This window comes from Amblyraja radiata, chromosome 4, assembly GCF_010909765.2.
Source record: "Amblyraja radiata isolate CabotCenter1 chromosome 4, sAmbRad1.1.pri, whole genome shotgun sequence".
NCBI lineage: Eukaryota > Metazoa > Chordata > Chondrichthyes > Rajiformes > Rajidae > Amblyraja > Amblyraja radiata.
The window spans coordinates 10,297,981-10,320,257 of NC_045959.1; the positions used below are offsets into that span (position 1 = coordinate 10,297,981).

At 43.7% G+C, this 22,277-nt stretch overlaps 1 protein-coding gene across 2 annotated transcripts in view; it reads left to right on the forward strand.

Moving 5' to 3' along the window:
• tmx3 (thioredoxin related transmembrane protein 3) overlaps positions 1-22,277 on the forward strand; it is a 116,489-nt gene that overhangs the window by 48,359 nt on the left and 45,853 nt on the right. For both annotated transcript variants that reach the window (XM_033018933.1, XM_033018934.1), the window contains 3 exons: positions 930-1,029; positions 2,465-2,542; positions 11,240-11,306. In XM_033018933.1, the coding sequence (XP_032874824.1) occupies positions 930-1,029; positions 2,465-2,542; positions 11,240-11,306 (245 nt within the window). The remainder of the gene's footprint in view (positions 1-929; positions 1,030-2,464; positions 2,543-11,239; positions 11,307-22,277) is intronic.

Genomic DNA, 22,277 nt, shown 5'->3' on the forward strand with positions numbered 1-22,277 from the left:
CGCTTCAATCTCTGCCAAAGAAAAATGAGATTAAAGAAATGTAAAAAAAGTTAACGGAGATGGGTACAGTTGAAAAACAGAGGAGCAAAATTGCCATAACATTTATAGGAATAGTCTCCAAAATGTTAGCAGCTAATGCTAGTTTGTCTAATAAAAACTGCAATGTTTGTATGCTTTGTAAGTGCCTACTCCTTGCCTTTATATCCATAAATGCCAAAGGATTTGTTTTATGCTTTGGATAATGTTCTATTGTCAACTGTTGGGAGACATGGGAAGGGAGTGAGTTTCTTGCACTGGTTCTCTCACTGAACCGGCAAATAGATGATGAAAAGCATAGATCGTCTTAATTTTGCTGGATACCATGTTTTCAGATATTTTTGATATTTTAAATATATGAAAAATTTGTGGCAACCATTCCAATGCTGCACTCATCTTTTGTAAACTTTGATGTGTAAGATGGTTCACCGACAGTGCCAAAAGCTAAAATATTTGAGCACGTCATTCAGTGCTGCTTCTCGCTCTCCTTGCCCGCTAAAATCAAGGTTCCCATGCTCCCTTGAAGCTTAGTAGGTTGACTGCAAAAATTATTATACTTCTGCATAACGTAATGTTGGAATAATATCTAATAGTCCAAAAAATATGGCAGTCTTAATAGCACCAACATTTCAAGCGTGCCTTATTAATAGGGTTTAGTTTCGAAGAATGTTCACGTGTGCACTATAGAGAAGCCGAGCTTGTGTTTGAAACTTATAATAAATGTAAACCAACAGAATAAAGTCTGCATCAGAAGAGGTTGCACTTATTGTGATGGTTCACAAGAGTTTATTGTGAACCATCAAATCTTAATTGTGAGGTATTGACATGTAGAACCAATAATAAACATGCGTTTTGAAAATTGTGACATTGATATATTTTGTTTGTTTTAATAGACCGTTAGTGAGATCACTTCCCACTCAACAACTCTTTGATCACAGGCAACAGAGGCATCTGGTTTTCTTTGTTTACGTTGGTGGTGAATCTCCTCTGAAGGTGTGAAAATTAGTGTTTATTTTAAATGTAGAACTGCATTCATCACGTTTTCTTAATCACCTGCCATAATTTTAGAAAATTATAAGAAGAATATAAATGTAAAGAAACCTGGGTCTTAATCCATCCTATTTAAATTGGCCAATCCAGAGAAATTATGAAGATTTCCAGCATGTGGGGCCACCAATGTTAAAAGTGAATGGCACTCATAGCATAGATATTAAGCTGCTTGAGAGAACATAAGCTCTTGCTGCTTTCTTGCAAACATGCCAATTATTATACGAGCTTCCAGAGCAGCCAATATTGTACTACGTTTTGTTTGGAAGTCGCAAACTGAATAACTTAATAAGTACATTTGCAGTCAACTTCAAACATGCTCTTAGTATTTAGAAAACATAATATAAAATTAATGATTTTCTTGGAAAAAGACAAGTTAATTTGGGCAACCAGATTGTTTGATAAAAGCTAAAATTATTCACAAATTTGGCGACTTTAAGAAAGTGGTCAATGACATGATTAAGGTGTGTGTTATGGGCAGGGATTTTCAGGGTTAATTGATTGAGATATCCTAAAAAATGTAAAGTATGATAAGAAAATCTAACTGAACATTTTGAAATTTGCTGAACTATTAAGGATGAGTTTGGATAATTTTGATTTGCTTGGATTGGAATAAATGAACCCAAAGCCCAGTGCTAACTCAATCTGCCACCAACATTGAAAATTGTTGTATGGAAAGGATCTTGAAATTTGAAATTTGGCGAAATGAGTACGAATGTAAAGTGATCGTAAATATGTACAGATTGGTTGTTTAAGGCAGGGTGCACCATACAAGTTTACATGATTAATCCTGGAATATATGAAATAATGTTTTTTCTGAATTCACTGATATTTTCTTTTGTTTTTTCAGTTATTCTATCAAAGCTAATACCAATAGCCTGGGCCAACCTGCCTCTGTGCTATAAATTTGTATGGCTCAATGAAGCACAACGTACAACAGTCCCTGCTGTTTTAATATTGCATTGCAATTTTGAATGAAATAGTAAATAATTTGATGAGCAGATCCTGTTGAGCGTAGGGCTGTTCCTTGGACTTATTACGTTTAATTTTCCACGAGATGTAACCCATTTCCAAGAGTAACTTTTTTGCTGGAAATCTCAGCAAGTGCGCATTTACCACTTGACTCCAGTGGGCATAACCGATCTTGCTCTGTACTCTCAAAGCTTTTGTGTACACACAGGAAACGGCAGCATTTACACCAAGAAATGCTGGCAATTCCATGTGTTCAAGTTATAGATATATAGAATTAGTCAGTAAATGATATCTGGAAAACATTTGTATTTTTGTATTGCTTTGGATTTTTTGTTTTGGTTAATAGAGGGGAGGAATGGAGAACAGTATTTTTAACCATTTGGCATTCTTACAATTTTGCTCCCATCAGGAGAAGTTCTTTGAAGTGGCATCAGAAATGATTGTGTATACCTACTTCTTTTCTGCTTCAGAGGATGCTTTGCCACAGGTACGTTTCTCATTAATAATCATGTGGATTTTTTAAATGAATTTTCTTTGATATAAATGACATAGCAGTAGGTAGTTAAATGCCTAAAATCAACACCTTTCTGACCTTTTTCCCCTCAAAGCCTTTTCAATTATTCTACAGATGAGGTTTCTTCACTTTCAAGTTTGTCTTTCAAAATTTTTCAGATTGTAGATTCATTTATATTTTAACATCCTTATTAATCTACTGGTAAAAAAACAAATATTTGAAGGAAATTGCAGGAATTAATTGAAAGCTGACTACTGTAAGAAACAAGTTTCCTGTAAAAGATGGCCCTTTCAAAAAAAATACTTTCAGGAGATGAGGCTGTGGCAGTACGTAATTTAGCCCCCTCGTATGGTCACACTCGGTATATCCACTTCCTTAAATTATACTACCTGTGGTTGCTTTGAGGGAAAAAATCAAGCAATAACATAAATTTAATCAAATTCAGTAAACATAGAAACATAGAAAGTAGGTGCAGGAGTAGGCCATTCGGCCCTTCGAGCCTGCACCGCCATTCAATATGATCATGGCTGATCATCCAACTCAGTATCCTGTACCTGCCTTCTCTCCAGACCCCCTGATCCCTTTAGCCACAAGGGCCACATCTAACTCCCTCTTAAATATAGCCAATGAACTGGCCTCAACTACCTTCTGTGGCAAAGAATTCCAGAGATTCACCACTCTCTGTGTGAAATTTTTTTTTCTCATCTCGGTCCTAAAAGATTTCCCCCTTATCCTTAAACTGGGACCCCTTGTTCTGGACTTACCCAACATCGGGAACAATCTTCCTGCATCTAGCCTGTCCAACCCCTTAAGAAGTTTGTAAGTTTCTATAAGATCCCCCCTCAATCTTCTAAATTCTAGCGAGTGCAAGCCGAGTCTATCCAGTCTTTCTTCATATGAAAGTCCTGACATCCCAGGAATCAGTCTGGTGAACCTTCTCTGTACTCCCTCTATGGCAAGAATGTCTTTCCTCAGATTAGGAGACCAAAACTGTACGCAATACTCCAGGTGTGGTCTCACTGCAGTAGAACCTCCCTGCTCCTATACTCAAATCCTTTTGCTATGAATGCTAACATACCATTCGCTTTCTCACTACCTGCTGCACCTGCATGCCTACTTTCAATGACTGGTGTACCATGACACCCAGGTCTCGTTGCATCTCCCCTTTTCGTAATCGGCCACTATTCAGATAATAGTCTACTTTCCTTTTTTTGCCACCAAAGTGGATAACCTCACATTTATCCACATTATACTGCATCTGCCATGCATTTGCCCACTCACCCAACCTATCCAAGTCACCTTGCAGCCTCCTAGCATCCTCCTCACAGCTAACACTGCCCCCCAGCTTCGTGTCATCCGCAAACTTGGAGATGTTGCATTAAATTCTCTCGTCCAAATCATTAAAGTCATATTGAAGTTGATCTTTTTGCTGAATGGTGACTTGATCTTAAAATATAAATAAGGCACTTAAACAGCGACTCCATTTAAAAAAAAATGAGATCCAAGTAACTTCAAACATAATTCTTCACCTTTTTCATTTTAGTTTACTCTAAATTTAACAACGTAATGAGTTAAAAGGGATGTAAACATGCAACAAAGGGCACAAATCTGCAGTATCTGGAAATATAAGAAAAAATACTCAACTGGCCAGCATATAGAAACATAGAAAATAGGTGCCGGAGGAGGCCATTCAGCCCTTCGAGCCAGTACTGCCATTCGTTGTGATCCTGGCTGATGATCCACAATCAGTAACCTGTGCCTGTCTTCACCTCCTACCCCTTGATTCCGCTAGTATTTTCTGCATCTAGCTTGTCCAGTCCTTTTATAATTTTGCATGCATCAAATAGAGACATTCTATTTTACCCTTTGAAACAAAAGTCGACCACTTCACAAAAAAACATTCTGTTCCTCAAGGGTGGCCCTGTTCCTCCAGTTTAATTTAATCTAATTCTTCATCCACTTCTACCCTGACCTGCCTTTGTTACTTGAACTATTCTGGTGAGGCTCAACTAAAATAGTGATGACTAGCATGACATCTTCCATCAAGACATTTTACAATCATATGGTCTTTATAAACGTGAGGAGTACCTTCAGCAACAGACTGGTTCCACCAAGATGCTGTTTAGAACGCCAAAGGAGATCCTTCTTCCCTGTGGCTATCAAACTGTACAACTTTTCCTTCTGCCGTGGGAAAGACTGACTCCCCTCCACCCCCTCCCCCTTCCCCTCCTCCCCAAATCTTTGTACATTCCAAATCCTTTCCACTACTCACTTTAATTTTATGTTTCTTGTGTTTTCTGACTGTTGGTAGATCAATTTCCATCCTAGAATAAATAAAGTTCTATTGTATCGTACAGTGAAATCAACAACATTGCAAAACCAGACTTTCCAGTTTGTCAGAACTAGCTCGTTTGCTCATCAGCCTCTAACATTACACATTGGGGGGGGGGGGGGGAAGCCAACAGAATCAATGACATTTTCTACTCCAGTCATTCCTTCTCTCCACTCCCATTGGGCACCACCAGACTCTGAACACAGATGTTCCCCCTCTTATCAGATTTCTGAACAGTCCTCCCAGAAGCTAGGGTATAGTCTGAATCTCCTCCACCTTATTGAGGACATTAGACATTGTCTCTGGAATTGTGGCACTAGAATTTGATAACTTTATTCTGCACTATATCTTTTCCTTCACTCTCTCCATTGCAGTTAATTTTGGGCTGATTGTATTTGCATATAGTATTATCTGATTTGATAGCATGCAAACCAAATCTTTTCACGTGATAATAAATAACCTAAACAGTGTTTTGTATTCAAGCATTACAGGAAATGCCTAAAATGCTTCGAGTTAGGCATCATCTCAGTTCAGTTTAGTTTGTCAAGAGTACCGAGGTACAGTGAAAAGCTTTTGTGTGCTAACCAGTCAGCAGAAAGACAATACATGATTACAATCGATCCATTTGCAGTGTAAAGATGCATGATAAGTGAATAACGTTTAGTGCAGGGTAAAGCCAGCAAAGTCCAAGCAAGGATAGTCTGAGGATCACCGAAGAGTTAGATAGTAGTTCAGCACTGCTCTCTGATTGTGGTAGGATGATTCAGTTGCCTGATAACAGCTAGAAAGTGTCCTTGAATCTGCTGGCATGCATTTCACACTTCTATACCTTTTTCCTCATAAGAGAGGGGAGCAAAGTGCGTGGCCAGGGTGTGACTCATCCTTGATTATGATGCTGACATTGCCGAGGCAGTGCGAGGTATAAATGGAGTCAATAGAAGGGAGTAGAAAGGAGCTGCAGATGCTGGTGTAATTCGAAGATAGACACAATACTGGAGTAACTCAGCAGGACAGGCAGCATCTCTGGAGAGAAGGAATGGGTGACGTTTGGGTCGAGACCCTTCTTCAGAAGAAGAGTCTCGACCAAAATTTCACCCATTTATTTTTCTCTCCAGAAATGCTGCCTGCCCTGTTGAGTTACTCCATTTTGTGTCCATCTTCAATAGAAGGGAAGTTGGTTTGTGTGATGTTTAAGAAAGAACTGCAGATGCTGGAAAAATCGAAGGTAGACGAAAAATGCTGGAGAAACTCAGCGGGTGAGGCAGCATCTATGGAGCGAAGGAATAGGCGATGTTTTGGGTCGAGACCCTTCTTCAGACTGATGTCGGAGGGGCGGGAAAAAGAAAGGAAGAAGCGGAGACAGCAGGCTTTGTGGGAAAGCTGGGGCGGGCAAAGAGGGAGAAAGCAAGGGCTATTTAAAATTAGAGAAGTCAATGTTCATACCACTGGGGTGTATAAGCGAAATATGAGGTGCTGTACCTCCAATTTGCGCTGGGCCACACTCTGGCAATGGAGGAGGCCCAGGGCAGAAGGGTCAGTTTGGGAATGGAAGGGGGAGTTGATGTGCTGAGCAACCGGTAGATCAGGTTGGTTGGTACGAACTGAGAAGAGATGTTGGGCGAAGCGATCGCCGAACTTGCGCTTGGTCTCGTAGATGTCGAGAAGTTGACACCTGGAACAGCGGATGCTGTAGATGAGGTTGGAGGAGCTGCAGGCGAACGCTGCCTCACCTGGAAAGACGGAGCAACTGCTCATCACTTCATTCCCCATCTGACCTTTCTGTCCTGGGCCTCCTCCATTGCCAGAGTGAGGCCCAGCGCAAGTTGGAGGAACAGCACCTCATATTTCGCTTGGGTAGTTTACAACCCAGCGGTATGAACATTGACCTCTAATTTTTGATAGCCTTTGCTTTCTCCCTCCTTCCCTTCCCAGCTCTCCCACAAATCCTATTGTCTCCGTCTCTTTCTTTTTCCTGAACCCCACCTCCCCACCAAAATCAGTCTGAAGAAGGGTCTCAATCCGAAATGTCGCCTATACCTTCTCTCCATTGATGCTGCCTCACCTGGGTTTCTCCATCATTTTCTGTCTACCTTTCGTTTGTGTGATGGTCTGGGCTGCGCACACAATTTTAGATGGAACTTTTCCCAAACCAAGCTGTGATACTGTAATTATGCTCCTGAAGCTTACCCCCTCTCCTTCGTTTAGTTCAGTAAAACACTGAGGCAAGCACCGGTTCAACTATTCTTTATTCTTTCCAACAATAATGAACTCCCTATACAATACCTAACCACCGCAGGTCCGATCCAGGTCTCTGCTCGTTCAAGCCCTTCAGCCTTGTGCAAGCAGACACCTCCATAAGCTCACGCAGTCCAAAGCCCCCCTCCAGAAGATTGACTCCGATCCTCGTGTGGTCCACTCTTTTATAGGTCATCGGACCCTGTGGCGCAAAACTAGATGGGGTGGCAGCCCCTACAAACCAATCACCAATATCGATGTCATTATACAGTTATTGACAGTTCCCTAACCCAATCACAATGTACCCCATTACATTGTTTCTGCAGAAAGTTCTAGCAGGAACTCAGTTAACATAATTTACATATGTAGAGAAACATTTTCCCAGGTAATTGTAAACAGTCGGAACAAGGTTTCACACTTTAACCAATCATAAGACAACAGTCCCAAACATACTGCAACATAATTAACAGTATTTACAACTCCCCCTTATCTGACCAATCCTGACCATGCATTTGTACCCCCTCTGAGCTCCTCTGCAAAAGTCCTTATACATTTTAACAAAGGAAAGGACATCTGGACCTCACCTCATCCTGAATAATCATCTAGGGTCAAGACTTTGTGGCACCAGCTCACAGCTTGCAACTTTTCACAAAAAGAGGCTAAGCAGGCCCTGCAAATGCAAAGATCCTCCATTTTGTACTACTTCTAATTTGGCCAGAGTATGGTGCATTACATCGTGCCTCGGGCTAGCCGAGCCGAACCTGGGGGTGACAATGTCCGGAAACTCAGCCAGTACCTGGGCATAGACATTGTCCACCGTCGCTATGGGGTTCATGACCGGTGCGGTGGGCGCAGTGGAGCGCAAGGAGATCTTCTCAAAAGTTCACGTGTGGACGACACATTGGCCCCTGACGTCCATGAGGAGCGACTGCGCCCGCAAAAAATCTGCGCCCAGCAGTGGCTGGGCCACGTCTGCGATGATGAATGGCCAGGTGAAATGGCCGAAAATGACAGGAACCGTGCGGACATCATATGTGCGGATTGAACTGTCATTCGCAGCAGTTAACGGGGGCCCCTCTTACAAGCACGAAGATCGAGTCAAGATGGGGGCAATATGCTGACCTCCGCCCTGGTGTCCACGAAGAATCTGAGCCCCGAGCGCTGGTCCCAGACATGCAGTCACTGGATCCTGCCGGCCACCGTGGTGACTATCGGCGATCAGCGCTGCCATTTCCCGGGAACGAACATGGCTGGTGGCATTGGCGGGCTGCTGAACCCCAGCGCTGGTGGTAAAAACACCAGATTCTTCTCTTTGGATCTCCTGAGTCCTGCTCAGCCATCTTCCTCTCCTGTGCTACTTGTCTGGTCTGGTGCTCAGCCATCCTCCTCTCCTGTGCCACTTGTCTTGTCTGTGGCTTTTGTAGGCGTGGCCCTCTTGTGGGCGTGGTCCTGGGTCGCTGGGCATGCCCGAGCGACGAATCAATCCGGTCCAACGATTCCGGGGATTCCAGCGGTTCCAGGTATTCCAGCTCGGGCCGCTAGCTGGATGGGATCTTCAAAACTCCCCTGCGAGCTGCCGGCGGATGTCTCGCAGCATCTGCTGCAGGTAGGTAAATTCAAAGAGCGTGCAGGGCAGGTGGTCGCCCTTGAGCATGAGCACCTCGCTCATGAGTGCCGAGGGCATCCAGTCGCCAAGCACGCCCATGTTAAGGACCTGACAGGCGCGCTGCATTCGGCTCAGCCCGTAGATCCGGAGCAGCAGCTCCTTGAGGCCTGTGTACTTACCCGCCACCAGCGGGTTACCTGGGTAAGGAATGACCCGACCGGCCGTCTGCTGGTCAATGGCGCTAACCACATAGTGATAGCGAGTCTCGTCAGCTGTAACGCCGCGGATGTAAAATTGGGATTCGGCCTGTCGAAACCAAACCCTCGGCTGCAAGGTGCAAAATGTAGGCAGCTTCAGGTAGACCGCGTTGAGTCCTCCGGCCTCGTAGGCGGCAACGGCAGAATGCATTTAAAAAAAATCTCCCTTCCAGGATTACACTCCTGGGCGTCGGGGGTCACCAATGTGGCGGGGACTCGCAGGAATCCAGCCGGACACAAGTTGTGTGCACTAGACGTGTTTATTCTCTCCAATACAGCTCCCTACTCCTCCTCGGACACGGGCGTTGCCCGGCCTTAAATACCAACAGGTACCGACCCTGTGACTAGCGTCTCCCACACCAAGACGCCGCCCTCTAGAGCCGATGGTTCGTTGTGCCCTTGGGTTGCCACCAAGTGTCGCCACAATGGATGGTTCAGGAGAAGGTGTTGGTGACATTGACTCCTAGGAATTTGAATTTTTCAACCAAAGAAAGCCCAAGTTTTCAATGCTTTTGCTCTTAAATCTTCTCTCCTAATTGTGTTTCAAAGACAATACAGTAAACCTTCATTTTAATTACCCCCTTGTAACATATCGGATATAGCGGACTGACCTGCCGACCCATCCTGGCTCCCACTGTCACCCTGGCTGTTTAGACCTCTGGTTTCCAACCCTGCTCCCGGTTTTCAAAATGCACAGGCGAGCCTTTATTCACCCACCAAAAGGACACAAAGTGCTGTAGTAATTCAGCGGATCAGGATCTCTGGTAAACACGGACAGTTGACATCGAGACCCTTCCTCAGACTGATTCATTCAGCTGAGTTAATCCAGCACTTTGCGTCGTTTCACTTTAAAACTAGGTGCCGATGCCGGTGGAGGGGGGACGATGGGAGGAGGTGGCGGCGACCTGAAGATTGGAAGTTGGGGCTCCACCCACCACTGCCACTTCCTTCTGCCCCAGTCACTGACATACTCCACCTTGAAAGCAACAGCAGGTGAGCGTTGAGGGAGCCCTATGTTGACCAAGCAAATTCTGTCAGTAGGGGCACACTGACGAGCTACAACGTGAGCCACAACAACAGTCGTGTGAACTGGTGATGAAGGTCTCGCTGATGCAGACCAGCAACATCGGCGGCTAGTTTTAAAGTGAAACGAGACAAAGTGCTGGAGTAACTTGGCCGACTGAATCAATCTGAGAAAGGGTCCCGATGTCATCTACCGGTGTTCTCCAGAGATCCTAACCCATTGAATTACCTCCAGCACTTTCTCCTTTCAGAGGGTGAAGAAAGGCCCGCTGGTGCATTTTGTGAGTTGGGAGTAGGGTCAGAATACAGAACTATAAATGGCCAGGGAGATCGTTAGCATGGTGGATGGGTCGGAAGCTCATTCCATTTCTGGTCAGTTTACATTTGTGATATTTAAGTTACTGAGTCTCAATGGTGCTTTAGAGACACGACAGCGGTGTCATTAGTGGGTCAGGGGTGAATTGTCATTTCATTATCATGTGACCTTTGTTGGACCAGAAAATCGGATAATTCCAGAAAAGCTCTGGAACTAAGGGTGCCGGAAAATCGGTGTTCAACCTGGAATTAAGAGGACCAAACAAATCTGGGACTTGGAAATGCAAACCAGTTCCTTTTACTTTGCTCTAATTTTGCAAGCTATTCGAGAAGCTGCAATAGATGTAACAGTACACTATTTAAGTTACTTAAGCTTGGAAATTCCTAATCTAGCCTATCCAGTGTTCATCATCTCTGGAAATTGGAAAAATACGGTTTGGATAATTTGCATTATTGTTCATGAAGTTTAACATAATTAGAAACTTGGTAATGCTGCACTTGGTCCCCTCATCCAAAGCATTGATGTAAGATTGATAATTGTGGCATATGCATTAATTCCTGTATAACCACATTAGTTATAGTCTGTCAAGCTGGGACATGCCCATTTAGTTGTAGTACTTAAGAAGGAACTGCAGATGCTGGAAAATCGAAGGTACACAAAAATGCAAGAGAAACTCAGCGGGTGCAGCAGCATCTATGGAGCAAAGGAAATAGGCAACGTTTCGGGCCGAAACCCTTCTTCAGACTTCGCTCCATAGATGCTGCTGCACCCACTGAGTTTCTCCAGCATTTTTGTGTACCTTAGTTGTAGTACTTGCTTTGTTAGAAAGTTCTCAGTCCTATCATTTCAATGGAGAATATTGAAGCCAGTTTGTGAGTTTATTATTCTATTTTTCCACCAGGATGTCGCTGTCCAGGAACTTCCTGCTGTGTTGGTGTTCAAAGATGGAACCTATTACACGTATGATGGTGAGTAAAGAAGGGTGGTTTGTTCTTAATTCAAGTTTGTTCAAAGGCTTTTTTGTTTTGGTGGAGATGGTTGGAGAGCAGGAGATATATGAAAAGCAATAAAATGAAATTGGTCTTGGTACATTTTTCTTTGTACATCCAGGCAGTGAAGCATTAAAGCCTTTACCACCTTGTTACTTTAATAAATAAAAAATGCCTTTAAGAACAATCTGACTCTCCAAGCAATGCTCCTGAATTCCTGTAACTTAAATGTGCAGATATTTGTGGCATTGCCCTTCAGATTTACTGGCAAATCTTCACTTTACTGACTCTTTAATAAAACCCCTGTCTCACGGTGCGAGTCGACCCACGAGTGACCCCGAGTTTAAAACAAATTAAACTCATGGTAATCAAGTACAATTAACGTAGCGGGAACGTCGGAACTCGTGGACGCAACGTAGCGACTCGTGGCGCTAACAGCAGGTACACGGGAAACTTGTAAACTCTTGAAAAATTTTAAACATGTTTAAAGATTTCCACGAGTCAAATTTACTCTTGAAGTTAAAATTTGAAACATTTAAACTCGTTGTAAGAACGTAGTGGCCCGTGAGTTTACCGTAGTGACCCGTGAGTCTGCCGTGGGCAATCTTTAACTCAGCGGGACAGGCAGCATCTCTGGAGAGAAGGAATGGGTGACGGGATGATGTTTCCAAAATTCTGCTGCGTCTTTGTGTTACTCCAGCACTGTGTGTTCACTTCTTGTCAACCAGCATCAACCATTATTTGTATCCGTGGCAGTTGATTGTCGCTCCCTTCAGTTTCCCAGGGGGTCAGGCTGGGACTGGAGTTGGGAGGGAGGGGAGGGCGGGAGGGGGGGGGGGGGGGGTGGTTGGGGTGACTTAGTACAGGAGACAAGTGTACGAGAGGTGTACTGACTGTGTGGGAAGACACGTTGGTAGTGATTGCCCATGGGGTTCACTGTCGAGGACTTCATAATGCAGAGAGCATTATAAACAGAGCGATTAACCCTGGAAAGGGGGGAGATTTCTCTCTGAGTTGGACCCAGGAAACTGAAGCAGGCTCACGTAGACTTAATATTTTCTTGAGGTTATTAACGACAGATAAATGGATGGGGAAGGTTTAGAGGGCTATGGGCCACATGCAGGCAAATAGGACTACCCCAAGACGCCAACTTGGACGGCACGGCCAAGCTGGGCCGAATGACCTGTTTCCGTGTTGTACAGCACCATAACTAAGGCCTATCCAGTGGGATTGACATGTTTTGTATTTTTCCTTTCCAAAGATGCAGTGTATTTTGGTGACTATTGCACACTGCAGACCAGAAGCGCCTTCAATACCCAGAGAGAAGGGATGGGCGGGTTAGGTGAGCAGGAGAGTGGGGTTGTTTGCAGTTGCAGAGGGAGGGGGCAAGGGCGGTACAGTTCCCAGTCTCAGCTCCTGTTCTACCGAGCATGTGGACGTGGACGGGTGGCTTGGTTGGCGGCGGCCCATGGTGTGGCAGAGCCGGTGTGCCTGCTGACTCCCCCCACCCCCACCCCCTGGTCTGGGGCCACGCTGGCAGAGAGCCCCCGAGCACCTGCCCCGGGGCGACTGCCACTGACCTGCTGGCGTCGCCGACGTGAAGATGGTGCAAAGCCCCCGCGCCCGGTGCAATGGGCGGGGAGCTGGAGAGGGGAGGGAAGGGGTCACACACATGGCCGGGAAGCAGAGGGGTGTAGGTGGGGGTGGCGACAGACAGGGCCAAGAATGAGATGGAGAAAGACAGAAACATTGACGTGCAAAGGAGACCTACAATAGTGCATAATCTCTCTCGCGTTATGGCGGGTGATTGTCGCCTGCCCGCTGTTTCTGACGCTAAAGCCTTGGGATCGTTGCCCTTTGTGTTGGCGTGGAGAGGGAGGGGGGTATTGTGCTGTTTGATCGGCCCCCTGCTATCCCAGGGACAGGGAGACACAGCGGCTTTTGAGACTGGTGGGCAATCACTACAAAAGTGTCTGCCCATACAGTCAGTACACCTATCCTACACTTGTCTCCCGTACTAAGTCACCCCAACCCCCACTCCCCTCCTCTCCCCCCATCCCTCCCCCTCCCAACTCCAGTCCCGTCCCGACCCCCTGGGAAACTGAAGGGAGCGACAATCAACTGCCACGGATACAAATAATGTCTTACACAAGAAGGGCAGATGCTGGTTGACAAAAAGTGAACACAGTGCTGGAGTAACACAAAGACGCAGCAGAATTTTGAAAACGTCATCCCGTCACCCATTCCTTCTCCCCAGAGATGCTGCCTGTCCCGCTGAGTGACCATACTGAGGGAATTCCCACGTATATGAAGCAGAGAGAAACGTGAGTTCTACACGGCTCTGCCCGACTTTTGAAAATGGATTTGGTGGTTTGTACCCACTCCCTCTTCCTGCCCACCAACCCACCAAGCCAGCCAGCCGGACCCCTCCTCGTTACAGTGGCGGAAGCGACATTTCCAAGAGAATGGGGCAGAGAGCTGGGGCAGCGCTGGGATGGGAGCTGGGCAGATGAGGCGCACCAAAGGAACAAACAAGTTGATGGCTGCAAGGGGCAGGCGGCAGAGGTCTTGTGCCTCAGCGAGGTAGACCGCTCTTCCCCCTGCTAATGCACACACAGAAAGAGAGCGATGAGAGCAGAGAATGATCCCAGCCTAACCCAAGAGCCTTGTCACCCCAGACAGATTAATGACGCCTACGCATCCCCCACCCCCCAGCTTCCCTCCACCTCAACTCGCGCCTGGGCACCAAAGCAGCTCAGGAGGCGAACCCTGAGCTCCGTCTCCCAACAATCTGATGTGCAACTGATGTGAAAGAACAGCGGCTGCGGCCGGCCGGCACCCGGCATGGACTTCTCACACCCTCACACACGAAAAGTGTGTGCGAATAAACAAAAACAAGGAATAAAACCAAAGCACGGCTTGAAAGGCAACTAAAAATATATTCCGCTTAGAACGAGCAGGCGCGGAGACACCCGTCCACATTCAAAGATTTCATCTCCCGTCTCCCCGCAGTGTGTAGACCTGGCAGTAAATTCAGGATGGAGCTGTCTTCTTTAACATTGTTGCTTCGCCGCCACCGCCTCCTTGCTGCACAATTGCAGCGAGTGCAGGGCCGAGATCCTGCCTAGTTTTAAGTTCCGAAATTGAATAACTTTCAATACTGAATCAGAATATACTTACTGTATGAGATGCTGTCCAGCTCCTCTATCTGATACTTAAAACAGACCTTCATTCACGGTTGACTCAAGAGTAACTCGGGAGATGAACTTGGTAACTCGGGAGAGGAACTTGGTACATCGCAGAAATGAGAAGTAAACGCGAACTTAGACATACACATGGGAACTCGTTTCACCTCGTGAACATAAACTTGGAATCTCATAGACATCCGCGAGTGTGATTTTTTTCTTTCACTCGGGATCACTCGTGGGTGGACTCGCACCGTGAGACAGGCCCATTAGTGGTTTGAATTTGTAAGCAAAGTACTCTTCTTCCTCATTCTTTCTTTTTGTGTTAGTTAATGTATCTATTCATGAACTTGTGCTGTTTCACAAGTTCAGAATAGATAATTTACTGTTGAACATTAAAATGGAGACGTTGTCAATTCCTGTAGCCTCTACAAGTGTTGGAAGCCTGGCAGGATCCTGCAATATGTACAGGCTAGTTTGTAGGTTTTGAGATTTTCCTTTTATTTGCCTAATTCCATTCACATAATTATGCTGTTTGTTCTATTGTTCTACTTTGACCTGCACTTTTACTGTGTTTTATTTCCCCATCATTGTGCCATAAGGAAACTGGATTGGTTGATCAACTCTAAATGTGTTTGGATAGCAATATGTAGCATTCTGAAAGCAAAATGTAAATTTTGATTGGTTGCTTTTTATTTTTCACTGATTTATTTTTGGTTTATATATTTTATCAGTTTAAAATAATCCAGGTATGTGAGTAATTGATGGTCTGTAAAACTAGTACATGAGTGTAAATGGTGCTGCAGAGCTTCAAAAGGGCCCAAGTAATTAGATAAACACTTGAATAAAAATACTCACTTTGTCCCTTTACTTGGTCATTATATAGTCCAGTAACCTAATTATGGTAATTATGTACAAGTGTCCTGAGGAAAATATTTAAATCATCATGTCCAGTCTTATTTTTGAAACCATATACAATAGATTTAAAAAGCAATTGAAAAATGCGTACAGTATCATACAGGGAATGGCCAGTGTCAAAATGACAGTTAATTAGCTAGGCTGCACTCCCGAGGCAGCATGAAGTGTAAATGAACTAATGGAGGCAAGTGGACTAGGCTGCATTCAAGACTCTGCAATTTAATGTGGTCTTGGGCAGAGTTGTTGCCAAACCAACACCAGGAGAATGCCAGGTTGAAATGATAAATAATACTGAAGCCCATGAATGAATGCTTTCGTTATTCCATAGATTGCATCTTTTTCTTTTGTTATATATCTGTGAGCATACAAAGTGATTAAAATTGAAGTTTTACATGCAAATATATATTCATGAAAACCTATCTGTGAAAACAAGAACATAAGTGCAGAAAGCTCAGGGATAATCCAGCAACAACATTTGATTAAATTCCAAAACTTCCAATAAGTGTAAACCGAGCCCGGAATTCACTAGTAAATGGCGAGAGTTCCATCCAAAACTACTGTCATTTACTGTTCCTGAATCTAAAACGTGTGAGCTTTTCATGTTTCACGCCAATGTGCTAAATTGTCATTTGCACTGGAATGGATCTATGTAACTATTACTGCAGATTTACAGGCATATTAATGGGGGTTTTTTAAAACAAATAAATATCCCTCATGATGGGCTGATCCAGAAGATCCATGGGGTCCATGGTGACTTGGTAGTTTGGATTCAGGACTGCTTACCCACAGAAGCAGGAGGTGGGATGGTGTTTTTCTGACTGGAGGTCTGTGACCAGTGGTGTTCCTTGGGGATACACAAAAATGCTGGAGAAACTCAGCGGGTGCAGCAGCATCTATGGAGCGAAGGAAATACTCAAAGTTTCGGGCTGAAACCCTTCTTCAGACATGTTCCTTTGGGATCTGTGCTGTAACCTCTTTGACTTGTGTGTGCTCTTTGACGTCATATGAGGAACCAAATGACAACCAAATCTGAGATTGGTTAGCTCTTGGAGAAGCAGCATGTATCTTAGATTACATCGCTCTGCTTTGGTGGTGTTAATGCAGCTTAATTTGTGACCGCCACCAAAATTTACAATTTGTTTTACATTCAGTTTTAATTTAAACCCATGGAGATTGGAAGGATGCTTTCTGTCAAATAATTTAAAAGATCCTGACCACATCTTGGTTCTTATGTATTCTGATCTGTGTCCAGCCTATATTCACTGTTATAGTGCCTTCGGCTTGTCGGCAAAGGCCACAATGGAAGGGCAAGGGTGTTGGCTTTCAGTGCACCAGAATCAAATAGATGGACTTTACATAGATACATAGAAAATAGGTGCAGGAGTAGGCCATTCGGCCCTTCGAGCCTGCACCGCCATTCAATATGATCATGGCTGATCATCCAACTCAGTATCCCGTACCTGCCTTCTCTCCATACCCCCTGATCCCTTTAGCCACAAGGGCCACATCTAACTCCCTCTTAAATATAGCCAATGAACTGGCCTCAACTACCCTCTGTGGCAGAGAGTTCCAGAGATTCACCACTCTCTGTGTGAAAAAGTTTCTTCTCATCTCGGTCCTAAAGGATTTCCCCCTTATCCTTAAGCTGTGACCCCTTGTCCTGGACTTCCCCAACATCGGGAACAATCTTCCTGCATCTAGCCTGTCCAACCCCATAAGAATTTTGTACGTTTCTATAAGTATCATCGACAGATGGCACAATGGGCTAAGTGTTCGGCTGGCAACCGGAAGGTAGCTGGTTCGAATCCCGCTTGGAGTGCATACTGTCGTTGTGTCCTTAGACAAGACACTTCACCCACCTTTGCCTGTGTGTGTCCTTGGGCAAGACACTTCACCCACCTTTGCCTGTGTGTGTGGATGTAATTATGTGAAGCACTTTGGGGTCAATGCAAGTTGACTAAAAATGTGCTATATAAATAAAGAAATTTAATTTAAAGATCCCCTCTCAATCTCCTAAATTCTAGCGAGTATAAGCCAAGTCTATCCAGTCTTTCTTCATATGAAAGTTCTGACATCCCAGGAATCAGTCTGGTGAACCTTCTCTGCATTCCCTCTATGGCTATAATGTCCTTCCTCAGATTTGGAGACCAAAACTGTACGCAATACTCCAGGTGTGGTCTCACCGAGACCCTGTACAACTGCAGTAGAACCTCCCTGCTCCTATACTCAAATCCTTTTGCTATGAAAGCTAACATACCATTCGCTTTCTTCACTGCCTGATGCACCTGCATGCCTACTTTCAATGACTGGTGTACCATGACACCCAGGTCTCGCTGCATCTCCCCTTTTCCTAATCGGCCACCATTTAGATAATAGTCTGCTTTCCTGTTTTTGCCACCAAAGTGGATAACCTCACATTTATCCACATTATACTGCATCTGCCAAACATTTGCCCACTCACCCAGCCTATCCAAGTCACCTTGCAGTCTCCTAGCATCCTCCTCACAGCTAACACTGCCCCCCAGCTTAGTGTCATCCGCAAACTTGGAGATGTTGCCTTCAATTCCCTCATCCAGATCATTAATATAAATTGTAAATAGCTGGGGTCCCAGCACTGAGCCTTGCGGTACCCCACTAGTCACTGCCTGCCATTGTGAAAAGGACCCGTTTACTCCTACTCTTTGCTTCCTGTTTGCCAGCCAGTTCTCTATCCACATCAATACTGAACCCCCAATACCGTGTGCTTTAAGTTTGTATACTAATCTCGTATGTGGGACCTTGTCGAAAGCCTTCTGAAAGTCCAGATACAACACATCCACTGGTTCTCCCCTATCCACTCTACTAGTTACATCCTCGAAAAATTCTATAAGATTCGTCAGACATGATTTACCTTTCGTAAATCCATGCTGACTTTGTCCAATGATTTCACCACTTTCCAAATGTGCTGCTATCCCATCTTTAATAACTGACTCTAGCAGTTTCCCCACTACCGATGTTAGACTAACTGGTCTATAATTCCCCGTTTTCTCTCTCCCTCCCTTCTTAAAAAGTGGGGTTACATTTGCTACCCTCCAATCCTCAGGAACTACTCCAGAATCTAAATAGTTTTGAAAAATTATCACTAATGCATCCACTATTTCTGGAGCTACTTCCTTAAGTACTCTGGGATGCAGCCTATCTGGCCCTGGTGATTTATCGGCCTTTAATCCATTCAATTTACCCAACACCACTTCCCGACTAACCTGGATTTCACTCAGTTCCTCTATCTCCTTTGACCCGCGGTCCCCTGCTATTTCCGGCAGATTATTTATGTCTTCCTTAGTGAAGACGGAACCAAAGTAGTTATTCAAATGGTCCGCCATATCCTTGTTCCCCATGATCAACTCACCTGTTTCTGACTGCAAGGGACCTACATTTGTTTTATCTAATCTCTTTCTCTTCACATATCTATAAAAACTTTTGCAGTCAGTTTTTATGTTCCCTGCCAGTTTTCTTTCATAATCTATTTTCCCTTTCCTAATTAAGCCCTTTGTCCTCTGCTTGCCTCTGAATTTCTCCCAGTCCTCTGGTATGCTGCTTTTTCTGGCTAATTTGTACGCATCATCTTTTGCTTTGATACCATCCCTGATTTCCCTTGTTATCCACGGATGCACTACCTTCCCTGATTTATTCTTTTGCCAAACTGGGATGAACAATTTTTGTAGTTCATCCATGCAGTCTTTAAATACCTTCCATTGCATATCCACCGTCAACCCTTTTAGAACTAATTGCCAGTCAATCTTGGCCAATTCACGTCTCATATCCTCAAAGTTACCTTTCTTTAAGTTCAGAACCGTTGTTTCTGAATTAACAATGTCACTCTCCATCCTAATGAAGAACTCAACCATATTATGGTCACTCTTGCCCAAGGGGGCACGCACAACAAGACTGCTAACTAACCCTTCCTCATTACTCAATACCCAGTCTAGAATAGCCTGCTCTCTCGTTGGTTCCTCTACATGTTGGTTTAGATAACTATCCCGCATACATTCCAAGAAATCCTCTTCCTCAGCACCCCTGCCAATTTAATTCACCCAATCTATATGTAGATTGAAGTCACCCATTATAACTGTTTTGCCTTTGTTGCACGCATTTCTAATTTCCTGTTTGATGCCATCCCCAACTTCACTACTACTGCTAGGTGGCCTGTACACAACACCCACCAGCGTTTTCTGCCCCTTAGTGTTTCGCAGTTCTACCCATACCGATTCCACATCCTCCAAGCTAATGTCCTTCCTTTCCACTGCGTTAATCTCCTCTCTAACCAGCAACGCTACTCCACCACCTTTTCCTTTCTCTCTATCCCTCCTGAATATTGAATATCCCTGGATGTTCAGCTCCCAGCCTTGGTCACCCTGGAGCCATGTCTCCGTGATCCCGACTATATCATAATCATTAATAGCTATCTGCACGTTCAACTCATCCACCTTATTACGAATGCTCCTTGCATTGAGACACAAAGCCTTCAGGCTTGTTTTTACAACACTCTTACCCCTTATACAATTATGTTGAAAAGTGGCCCTTTTTGATTTTTGCCCTGGATTTGTCTGCCTGCCACTTTTACTTTTCACCTTGCTACCTATTGCTTCCGCCCACATTTTACACCCCTCTGTTTCTCTGCTCACCCATTTAAGAACCCCACCACCTCTTATTCTCTGTTTATTATTGTTTTCTTCTTTCCCCCCTACATGTTGGGTCTGAATGCTTTCCTTCTCTGCCTCCTGCCTCACACACTGTCTAATAGCTTTCTCTATTTGAGTCCCTCCCCCCAACCATTCTAGTTTAAAGTCTCCCCAGTAGCCTTTGCAGATCTCCCCGCCAGGATATCGGTCCCCCTCAGGTTCAAGTGCAACCCATCCTTTTTTACTTTGATTTGATATTGCGGTAGTTATTGGGCCGAGAATGGGACAGGACTGTGTAATAGATGAATACTGACCCTTAATTTGCAGTCAGCACTAAGGTAGTGGATCTCAATTCTACATTTGTAGAGAGCTGTCCATAAAGGTATAACAATTGTCCCCTGGTCCAGCACTTGTACCCAATGGGTAATTTCTGTGCAAGACATCCCTGGCATCCAGTATCGTTGATGCATCAAATTGGTAAGCAACCATTTAAAACAAAAAAAATCGGAGAACACCAGAATGCAAAAAGTTAATATTTTAATTAACTTCTATACATTATACGAAGTGCTGCAAAGATAAAATTAAAAGTAATGCATCTGATTGTACAAAGTTTCAGTAACATAAATTAATTAATGGTACATAAATAATCTTATTGATAAAATATTTGGAAATAGTTTAATGAAGTTGCTGTCATATATAAAATTAGAGAGAAATAATATTTGGGTGTAACTAGGTTAATGCAACAATAAAAACTTAAATCACATAAATTCATGTCATAGGAGCAGAATTGGGTAATTTGGTCCAAAGAGTCTACTCTGCCCATTCAATCATGGCTGATCTATCTTTCCCTCTCAACCCTGTTCTTCTGCCTTCTCACCATAACACATGACACCCTTACTAATCAAGAATCTGGCAATCTCTGCCTTAAAAATACCGAATGATGCAGCAAATTGCACATTTTTCAAGGTACTTAAAAGCTGTACTAGTTAATACAAATCTGCAATTCCTGTCCATTCAAGTGATTTGGCAATCTTTGCAAAATAATGAGGAGTTCTTACTATCTTTGAACTAGTACAAGTATAGAGTGTACAAATAAAGATAAATGGGAGCAGTTGAGTGTAAGGAGTAGCAACCTTAATTTTTTTTTTATATATCTGGTTCCGTCAGGAAAGTTTCATAATAGTTTATGGCATTACCAACCAAGACTACTTTAGAATGATAAAGAATATGTTTAAAATAACCCCTAGAACTTTTTCAACATAGTAGATTAATTCATGGTGCAAGTAGTGACTTAATCATAATTATCCCTATGTGGTTAGGGATAAATGCAAGAATACTTCTCTTTTACATAAGAGGCACAATGGGAAAGGAAACGTGATGGCCCTGAAAAGAGTTGGAATAAAGTCGTAGAGATTATTTTGACTTGGGGAGAGGGGGGGGGGGATGATTGTATGATAGGGATCTATTAAATTGCAAAAGGCTGGAAAATTATGGTAAGAATATTTTTGTGCTTTTGCTAACAGTCCAGGACAAAATACAAATAAAGAAATTAGTGAAGCATGTAACAAGCGTAATCTTATGTGGACTGGGCTAGCCAAATTAGTGAAGTGCCTCAGAGAATGAATTGAAAAGAGACATACAAGATATCCTTCTCAACTGATATTTTGAAGAACTATTCTAATATTGTAAACTAAGACAATTTTAGTTTGCAATACTAAACTAAAGGACCTGGTGGGCATAATAAACTTGCACAATACATTTCTGAGGGTAACATGCCCTGAAATCAGGATATCAACATTCAACTAAATTATTTATGTAAACAAGGTTGGGAGATCATTTTTGAAATCATATAACTTAATTGAAAATAAAAAGTAGTAATCTCCATAGCAACTTAAGTTTAATTTTCCATTGTTTTAAAAACAATGTGTTTTTGTGATTATAGTATCAAAATACTCTCATATTCCAAATTGGGGAAAACAAGGAAAATAGACTACAGTACTTCCTCCTTGGAACAGTGCAATATAGCTACTGGCCCTTCGGCTCACAATGTCTGTGCCTAACATGATGCCTATGTAAACAAATCCCCTCTGCCTGCAAGTGATCTAAATCCCACCATTCTCTGCATATCCATATTCCTATCTACAACTCTCTTAAGCACTGTCATGTCTGCTTCCACCATAACCGGC